This window comes from Lutjanus erythropterus, chromosome 2 (genome assembly GCF_056507025.1).
Source record: "Lutjanus erythropterus isolate fLutEry1 chromosome 2, fLutEry1.hap2, whole genome shotgun sequence".
Lineage (NCBI taxonomy): Eukaryota > Metazoa > Chordata > Actinopteri > Lutjaniformes > Lutjanidae > Lutjanus > Lutjanus erythropterus.
The window spans coordinates 26,406,405-26,416,799 of NC_139318.1; the positions used below are offsets into that span (position 1 = coordinate 26,406,405).

The 10,395-nt window shown below is 37.4% G+C and overlaps 2 protein-coding genes across 2 annotated transcripts; one reads left to right on the top strand and one right to left on the bottom strand.

The window, feature by feature from the left end:
- Positions 1 to 207: 207 nt before the first annotated feature.
- On the bottom strand, positions 208 to 2,919 carry hdhd3 (haloacid dehalogenase-like hydrolase domain containing 3). The gene is made up of 3 exons (XM_084735169.1): positions 2,898 to 2,919; positions 1,969 to 2,303; positions 208 to 715 (listed from the first exon to the last, which is right to left on the bottom strand). The coding sequence occupies exons 1-3, from the start codon at positions 2,917 to 2,919 to the stop codon at positions 320 to 322; spliced, it is 753 nt and encodes a 250-aa protein (XP_084591295.1). The 3' UTR covers positions 208 to 319.
- A 1,386-nt stretch (positions 2,920 to 4,305) lies between these two features.
- On the top strand, positions 4,306 to 8,414 carry trub2 (TruB pseudouridine (psi) synthase family member 2). The gene is made up of 8 exons (XM_084743213.1): positions 4,306 to 4,540; positions 4,721 to 4,858; positions 6,508 to 6,582; positions 6,676 to 6,737; positions 6,833 to 6,914; positions 7,639 to 7,711; positions 7,866 to 8,002; positions 8,092 to 8,414. The coding sequence occupies exons 1-8, from the start codon at positions 4,423 to 4,425 to the stop codon at positions 8,412 to 8,414; spliced, it is 1,008 nt and encodes a 335-aa protein (XP_084599339.1). The 5' UTR covers positions 4,306 to 4,422.
- The last annotated feature ends 1,981 nt before the right edge of the window (positions 8,415 to 10,395 follow it).

Sequence of the window (10,395 nt, forward strand, 5' to 3'; positions counted from 1 at the left end):
TGTCATCATGATGTAATAAATTATATTTTTATTAATGATTTATAAAGCTTTCTATTAAATGTAGAATGTGTTAATTTCAGCTCAGACTCACAATTCATACATATTGCCCCCAATTTATTTACAGTAAAAACACATAATTACATAATGTTCATACAGTTTGTCTATAAATCTCAGGAGCATTGAATTTGTTAACTATGTAAAGAGCTCTAAAGTGGCTGAGCCCATTCAAGTCAACATGGCTAAATCACAGAAAGTAGTTCCTTAGCTGAGCCGAAGTGAGGCTGAGTAGCTTTGATCTTGAGCCGATGGCTGTCTGGAATTAGTCCACGTACTGCTGAAGTCGTGACGGCAGCTGCTCCAGCGAGCTGAGCCGATGCTCTCGAGGAACATCGGGTCGGTTCTGCTTGTTGTGTCTGTCTAATAAGAACCCATGGATTCCCACAGACCGAGAGGCGAGGTAATCGTTTACATAGTGGTCTCCAATGTGAGCAACACTAGCAGCTGGTACGCCACATTTCTGCAGGGCCTGCTCAAAGATGACTGGACTCGGCTTTGCTACACCTGCTTCCTCTGATGTTATCAAAAAGCTGAAGTGGGACAGCAGGCCGCAAACACGCAAAATCTCCTCTAGGCGGACATCAAAGTTTGATACCACACCCAGCTTTAGTCCTAGAGAAGAGCAACTCTCCAGGGCCTTTTGTGAGTCCGGGAATACCTAAAACAAAGAGACACCATACATTTACTTTGTAAAAAATAACTTCACATGTTTAATATTGAATAATCATCTGTAATGTGGAAGAGAAACACCAGGTGCATTTGTTTTTCTATTGTTCATGTGTCACCAGTTTCTGGATCAACACCCAAAATTAGTCACTCAGCATTTACTTTAAGCTTATACCTTTAAATATCATGTTGGGGCTTCTAAAAAAAATACAATACAATTATTCTGGTAAAATATTTACAAACCCCAATTCCAAAATAGTTGGAACACATAAATAACAACAGAATGCAATGATTTGCAAATCCTTTTTGACCTATAATCAATTGAATACATGAATACAATGAATTTGATACCTGCAACACATTCCAAAAAAGTTGGGACAGAGGCAACAAAAGACTAGGAAAACAGGTACACAGGTAAACAGGTAAATTGCTAACAGGTGATGGTATCATAATAAAGCAACAATAAATGTGTGTTCTGAGTTCATCACACCATAGAAACGTGTTATTAATCACCCAAATTAATAAAATATCTCTAAGTATATAAAATTAGGTTTCAAAATCATGAAAAAACAAACAGTTTTCTCTGCTCTGAAATGCAGGGGGCATGACTGCTCTGCTGTCTCAGAGTCAAACACCACTATGACCATCCTAACATCTGAATAAATGAGTTTATGAGAAAAAAAACTCTCTTTCCTTTACAGGGACTTTAAAGGGGCATCCTCGAAAGGCTCAGTTGTTCACAAGCAAGGATGAGGCAAGGCTCGCCACTTTGTGAAAACCTGTACACAAACAGTCCAACAGTTGAAGAAAAATGTTTCTCAACACAAAACTTTAACAATTTAGGGATTTCACCATCTACAACCCATGATACTATTAAATGATTCAGAGAATCCAGAGAAATCTTCCCAAATACTTACTGATTGTTGCTAAAAGAAAAAGTGATGTAACAAGGTGGTAAACATGCCCCTGTCCTTACTTTTTTAGAATGTGTTGTAGGTATCAAATTCAATATGAGTGTATATTTACCAAAAAAAAGAGTTTATAAGTTTGAATAATAAATATATTGTCTTTGTGCTCTATTCCACTGAATTCAGGTCAAAAAGGATCTGCAAATCATTGTATTATGTTTTTATTCACATTTTACACAATATCCCAACTTTTTTGGAATCAGGGTTGTAGCAAATAACTTTAGAAGCCAGTTTTATTCATTCTATGTGTAAACTATATGTGTCATCTGTCATTTACCTCCCAGTTCTCTGCACTGCAGAAGTTATGATAAAGGTTGTGAGCCACTGCATTAAGTAGGGCTGGATCCTCTACCCTGCACTGGGAGAAAGTGTCCCGTACCACCCCCATCCACCAGGACTGTCCATTCAGGCCCTGAGCGATGCCATAGTTTGGGTATCTGCATGAATGATTTCGATACGCCTGGATGAAAGCAGCTTCAACCTCCACAGGACTGAGGTTCAGGCCCATTCGTTCAGCCTCCTTGCAGTACTGCTCTCCCACAGATGTACGCACCTTCAGCAGGGTGTCTTTCACATCCCATAGCACCCAGCGCAGAGGAGCTCGCATTACACCTGCAGAGGTGACACCACAGACATAAGACAGATTAATGTATGAACAAGACCTGATACACGTGTTTTGTAAATGTTTCCTTGCCATGTTGTTTTGGATTGATTCTTTACATGAACCAGAAATGTGTCTAAAATTGTTGACTAGTCACTATATAGTGCATTATACTGCAACTGCCTTTTTGAAATGTCCAAATTTCTAGAGTGTACCAATTAATACATAGCAAAGTCAAATGTTTCCAGTGTAATTCAATGTAAAAAGTAGTGTAGAATTGTTTTTTTTAAAGCAGACATTTATGCACTGGTGTTACTTAAAACATTAATGATGGCACTGTTATATTCACCTGTCCCAGTAAGACATGACAGTGAGAAAGTGAGCCAGGATGAACAATACCAGGATCCTAGAACTGAAGCACCTAAATGGAATTGAGCCACCATTCATTTAATTGTTTTTTTTTCTGTCAAGAAGCCTGTGGTGTGACATTTGGTTTAGGGTAATTTTGTAAAACCAGTATGTGTGATTTTCCGAGCATGTAAGAGAAACTATGCAAAACTTGTGGGAGGCCCAATCTATCTGTTTGGTAGTGAAACATGACTCACTGTGTAGATGTAAACCGCTCATTCTAAGGAAACAAAACACAACTCTTATTTTCATAGAGATTATACAAAAACACCAACAGATCCCTATAAATCTTACACACTGGACCTTTAAATTGTGATATCTAATCAGATAGATTAAGTAAGTGAAAACACCTGTGTGGATGAACCATGGATTTTCTTCTTCTTTAACTGTAGCTCAGAGATATTCAGGTGTTCCAGTAAGCTGTGACAGTGAGCCAGCATTAACAATACCAGGACCCCGAAACTGAAGCAGTTAAATGGAATGCAGCCATTTAATTATTTACACCTGTGCGCTTCCTATCACCCCCCACAAAATAAAATGCTACTTTGGTTTACATGGCAATGTCTTGCTGTTAACGACATGTTATAGTAGCTAGATCAGGGTGACTGTAGCCACACTGAACCAGACAACCTTGTGCTATGCTAATGATACAGATTACCACTTGAAGGTTTATTTTTAAATCCCGCCTGACGCTCATTACATCACACACATTAGAAGTTCCTGGTAACTAACTACGTCACTCTACGGCCAACTACCGTTACTGTCGTCTTGGTTATGACTTCTAACCAATGTAAAGTTTAAATTAAATACCATTAGTTAAAGCTACCTGGCTACGTAAATGTCCTTGCCCTAGGTTAGCTACCATCATATTCGTCGTTTTTGTATTGTCAGCTACTTGTCAGCCCCTTTTCATGTTTGTAAGCTAGCTACCCCATCAAACACGCGTTACTACAAAGGTTATAACAAATTAAACATTACCGTTGTCAAAGCTTCAGAACTGTCAACGGTTGTAAACAAGTTCAGACTGGTCCTATCTACAAGGGAACCCTAGATTTATTGTAGAACCATCGCGAGATTTGTAATAAATATTTCTTCATTTAGCAACTTGAACACACTAATACTGTTTAATAGTGTGAAAATTGTGCGGTTAAGAGCTTCCTGGGTTTAGAGACAGAAATCACTTCGTTAGGGTTACGGAAAGAAAGATCATGGTTTGAGTTTAATACATCACTCTCGCGAGATCTTTCGCGGAGCTGTGGTTCCCTTGTTGACATGACCCACGACCCGGCTTCCGTCTTGTTCTTCTTCGCTGAGTGGTTTCAGGGCAGGTGTTGCCATCTTCTGGAATTTTAGGTCGTTCGACGTACATACCTCTGTACAATCTTTCTATTAACACTCCCGCAAATTGATCAACTATCTGCTGTCTCACATATTTCTAACCACACTTAATCCTGTTTTTTTTTTATTATTATTATGGTGTCTACTTTTATACAGTATACGACTTGTCATTGCCTGTAATACATCCAATCAGCAGGGGGCAGTATGTAGAGAAAGCAGTTACCAAAACCTCAATTGTCAGACATGTACGCATGCGCAAACGGACACATGCGTTAAAGTCAAGCGGAGCAAAAGCAGCCTGTTTCAGAAAACAAACCACTGTTATTACAGTAGATGTAAACTTATATAATTTTTCAAATATGAAATCGGGATGTTACTAACATAATGTCAACTGCAGCTATTCGTATGTTTCGGAGGTTTGAGGGTCTATTTTGTGTTTACAAACCCTCTGGTGTCCACTGGAAACTCGTACGGGACAGCATTGAGACTAATCTTCTGAAAGGTAAAGATAAAAAAAAATCCCTAAAAACTTATCCTGTGGTCCATCGAAGTCTATCACTGTTTACATATCTATGTCTGCTGACAGTGAGTCATGATATGTGCATATCAACAAGTCAGCCATCATTGTCTTTAACCTTGAACTCCAAATAAATCATAGTATCTTGTATGTGTCACTCTGAAGGTTTAAATGCTGCACCGTCCCAGCCACTTCCTCAGGAGGTCCGCTTTTTGGCACAACCAGCAGGCACTGAGACTGAAGCACCCAAGGGACTCATCCTGTCTGCAGTCTCTGTGCCAGCGCTGTCCAAGCACCCTCTGGGTATGTGTGTCCACCTCGCAGCATATAACTTCATCTTCATATTATTCATATATATCACTACTGCTTCACAAAAATGTTATCATGGTGCTCTTGAATAAAAGTTTTCATTCGTATCCTTAAAAACCTTGTGTATTGTGGTCTGCTCTGAGGACTTATTAACATAATGATAATTGTTTTTTGTAGTGCTCTTAAAATCATTGGCTATATTTATGTGTATAATTAATTCCATTTGTAACTTACACAAAGTATTCAACCCCAGTGGGTCTACAAGACACTAAAAATACAGTTCAGTAAATTTCTTAAATGAAGCTTGACAAATAAAGTCTGCTGCAAAAAAAATTCCCTTCCTAAACTAAAACTTGAGGTATTATTGTTCATCCAGCCTGAAGAGATCATTTTAGACATTTTAGTAAAAAGTACATCCGGTCAGCAGGTCATTATTGTGAAATAAATCCCGACAGGATGATGCAGGACACAGAATACATTTGGAACACATTTATGACACAAACTATTAATTTTAAAGTGATTTTATGGCTTTTTTTCACAATAGTGACCTGCCCACTGTGTTATCCTGATGGTTACATGGTTATGTAATAACCAATATTAGTTTTTAGAAGATTTTAGTGATTGAACAGTGATTTTATTGCTCCTCCAAAGTTTATGATCAGAACTGTGTCCATAGCAACGGTCTGTTCCTCATAACAACGGTCTGCTATACAGAAATAATAAAATTTCGAATGCTGCAGTAGACCAGCTATTGAGCAAAGCCATGTTATAATATGGTTTAGACTTCTGCTCCTCTTCTTGGCTCTGTTTTCAGGCATCAGAAAATCAAGCTTGTGACTTTGGCCAATCACAGGTCGATAAGATGCTTGATGGTGGAGTCTCATTCCCAGAATGTCAGATATTTGACGACTTGGGAACAACGAAATACCATAACTGTCCAGAATTGGTTACTGCACCTTTTAAGAAATCTATTTAGGGACTTGAAACCTTTTCTATTGGGTGGAACCCTCATATTTCTTTATTTTGTCATTTTTTAAAATTTATTTCATAAATGAATGCTGCTGGTCACCCCTTAAAATGTCTGTCTGTGGAAACAATTAACCAATGAAAAGTATTAAAAAGAGCTATTAACTTGAAAGATGCAGTGTTAAATTATTTTAAATACAAAGTTTTTTTGTTTTCTGAAAAGTAACCTTTTTAGGTTTCCATCTGACAGCGATGGCATGTTTCCCTTGTGGAAATAAAAATTAAACTTTTTCCAAACTCCATCCTTGTTACTCTAGAGTCTAGTGTGACACTAGAGAAAATAATGAATAATTTAGCAAAACGAGTAGTGTTGCTAAATTATTTGGATTGATAGACTATTTGACTTGTCATATCAGGTGGAACTATTATATAATTATTGTTGTAATATTATTAGTAGCATCCATCTTTGACAAGACAAAATGTCTTCTCTGAAAAAGTCTATTTATCTTAGATTTCACTACACATTTTCCTCCCTGGTTATATTAAAATAGACTATAAATGAAGTGACTGCAGAAGTGAGAGAATGACTGAATGATATTAAAATGATTTTGTTATGTCTGTGCACATTAAATACCGTACATGAGTGATTAAACTGTATATTTTTCTGTGTGTTTTAGTGACTGGACCTGAACGCCAGCATATTAGAGTTGGAGTGGGACATCGCCTGGATGCATCCTCCTCTGGTGTTCTTGGTATGATTGATTATTATGAGCTGATCACATGAGAAATCCATTTGTTTCAGACCATGTTATATTTAATTTTACACCTTTTTTTTTACACTTCAGTTCTTGCTGTTGGGAACGGAAACAGGGCCCTGAATGATCTCTACAGAACACGAGTCACAAGGGTAATTCATCATTTATGCTGGTTTGACATCAGATGTGCAGAGATTCGATGAAGAGACAGTATAACACAGGTTTGATGGTGTTTGATACGTTTCAGGATTACACACTGGAGGGTGAATTTGGGACTGCAACAGATGATTTCTCTCACACAGGCAGAGTTGTGGAAAGGTCCACCTATGGTAGGATACTTTTTTTTCCTGTATGTGTTCAGTTTCATCAGTTTACTCTCTTGATAACATAGTTTTAAGTCATTATATTTGAGAAGTAGTGTTACATCTAAAGATGATGCCTTTACATGAAATTAATGGTTACCACCGATATACGGTAATATTGTCTTAAAGCTATTCACTCTAATATTGTTACTTCTAATTTCATTGTTTGATTTCATATTCTGCAGTTGGTATCTGTATTTACTAGTATTTGTAACTAGGTGTGCCACAATAATTATGTTACTGACGTATTGTGTGATATATGGATGTGACTGCAATAATTTTTGCCAACTTTAGTATTGACCATTGTGTTTGGATGCACGTTCTTGACGCATTTTAACTAAGATAAACAGCAGGACTTTCTGTACAGTTATAAGTCCTGAGCCGAGTGACTAAGCTTTTTTTTTTTTTTCTTTCAATTTCATTGTCTGAATATTCTTAAGAATTAAAAGTTAATTGCACTTGGGTGTGCTTGCATTATTGTTATTATTTTATCACTGTCTGTGGCATAACATGGTCTTAAAGTGATAATAATATGGTTTATTGCCAATATTTACTGGGACAATATATCGTATCTGTGCCTTTGTACCAGACACGTCATGTATTCACTGGCCAAACAAAACTTAATCTCACTGCATCAGTCATTGTGCCTTTGACTGTATCTGACCCTAAAATATTGTTGTTTTTTCATCAGGTCACATCACACAGGATAAGCTGGACAGAGTCCTGGCGATGCTTCAGGGAGTCAATCAGAAGGCCTTGTTAATGTACGCTAACAGCATTTAATATCAGTTACTCTGACCCACTGTACATATAACACATCAGTCCACTAAGTGCTTTCAGCAACAGTAAAGTGCTAAGTGATTATCCTTAGTGCAACTTGATGATTGTTTATTTTTGTTTGTTTGTTTTTTAAAACAGGTATTCCAACGTAGACATGCGTTCACAGGAAGCATATGAGCTGGCTGCACAAGGTTTACTGGGTCCTGAAGGGAAATCACAGCCCATCTTGACAGGCTTGCGTTGCATTCACTTCCAGCCTCCCAACTTCACTTTAGGTAAATAAAGTTCAGCTGAAGGAAAGCTCATTTAAAATATTCACTTTCAGGACTCTTACAGCTCTTGTTTGGTATTTTTCTTCTTACAGAGGTGCAGTGTCTGAATGAAACTCAGAAATATTTGCGGAAGGTTGTGCATGAGATTGGACTGGAGCTACGCAGCACAGCGGTGTGTAAAGGAGTGAGACGGACCAGAGACGGACCCTTCACCCTGCAGGAAGCCCTGACACGTCACCACTGGACTGCTTCTGATGTCATGCAGGCCGTCAGACAATACCACTCCTCTAAAAAAAATAGAAAATATCCCCACACACAGATGAAGGACCCAGCATTACAACCAGCAGAAGAGAATACAACAACGGCCAGTCAACAAAAGGAAACCAGTGATGAAGCAGCAGAGCACAAGCAGTGAAATACAAGTCACTCTGGTAGGTGATCCAAAACATTGTCCAATAAACACAACTGCTCTACAGTGACCAGGGAAGCAAACATTTCAAATTGGACACAATTCATAAGACATTCAGGTTTTGTTTAATGTGCAAATGTCTCTCCATCTACAAAAACACTTGCTGCATCTAATTTGAATGTTCTTTCACCTTTATTAAATGTCATGCAGGTAATACTAACTTATTCTCCAAATCTTTATATGAAAGTGGTTTATTTTATTTTTAAATAAATTGAAAATATTTTTAAGAATTGCGTTGTTTGGTTGTACTACCAGTTGAAATTCTGAACATATTTCAGGGGCTATAAACTAGAGATGAAACGGTGCATTTGGACTAAATGGTCGGTGCCTCATGTAGAGGCTTTTGTATGACAAATGACTTTAAAGCAACACTCTTCAAGGTCTGTAGATGAGACGATGCACCTACACAGATGATCCCCCATGTGGCTAAAGGTTAAAGCTACTTTTTTTTCAGTTACTTATCTGATACTGTTTTGTGGTAATGTATAGACCAGGCCTATTCAACTGCCTTTTTTTTTTTAGATGGTCCAGATTTGAAAAAAGTCAAGTGCTAAGGTGCTGGATGTTTACATGTCCCATGTCTGACCGGTAAAGTTAGGCAACAATTCCCCTTTTAATTTTTTTTCCATCTTTATTTGTTTTTACGGTCAGAAAACCTCCAAAAAGCAAACAGAAACACCTAATGAATGGACTAATTACCCTACTAATAAAATGAGGATCTTTTAATAAAACAATGTAAACACCATAAACTTGGAATGTTAGCAGGTTATTAAAATAAAATTACAGCGATGTATTTGTTTTCATATCTATAAATGATCAAGGGGCTGGATTACAGACTCGTACGATACAGCCAGGTTTTCTGATGTCTGATGCTTAACAGAGTTACATTGTTTACGTGTTCCAGACTAAAACTGAATTATCTAAATAACCGAGGACAAGAGGAATAATTCTCCCAGTAAATTACAGCCAGTGAAGTCAGAGCCAAATCACTAATATCAGATTTGATGTCCCCTGATGATGTTGGAAGATGCTGTCTCAGTGTTTCTGTTTCCCACAAAAGCTCCTTTGGGATGTTATGAGGTTATTGCAGTGGTGCCATTGTTGTCATGCTCTTCATACCAGTGAATAACTTGTTGTTCCAGTGGGAACACTGTTTTCTTTGTCAGTCTGGAGACGCACAACTTCCACGAGGACACAAATGAACTTCAGCATCACGCAGTTGTCATTCTGGAGGTTTATTAAGTAGGAGACATGACATTAGAGCAGTTTGATTAAATGTATTCAGTGAAACAGGTTTTAGAGAAGTGCACAGAAAAATAATAATTAAAAAAACTATTTTACACGTACATTTAAAGCCTGTTAAGTATTTTACTACCTCTGTCTTTAATTATAGAGGCATGCAATTTATTTACGATGATCTGGCTGACTAGGCTGCTGTGTCACAACCGCAAGTAGGACAGAATAGAACAGAACAGAACAGATGGTAAATATACAAAATCATAATACACTTAATATAATTATTGAGTAACACTATGTGCATAACAGCTATTAAAAGATGCTCTTGTTCCCAGGAATATTGCACAAGTTACTTGTAAACACTGAAATGTGCTAGAACATAGGGCTGCAACCAAGGATTATTTTCACTATTGATTGTTTTTTCGATCAGTTGTTTTGTCTATAAAATGTGTGAAAAATGTCAATCATTGATTCACAAAGCCCAAGATGACATCCTCAAATGTCTTACTTTGTCCATGAACCAAAGATATTCAGTTTACTGTCTTAGAGGAGTAAAGAAACCAGAACAAATTCACATTTAAGAAGCTGGTATCAGACAATATAGACATTTTTTCTCTTTAAAAATTATCAAAATAGTTAGCAATTAATTGAATAATTGACAACTAACTGATTAATCACTGTGGCTCTTCTT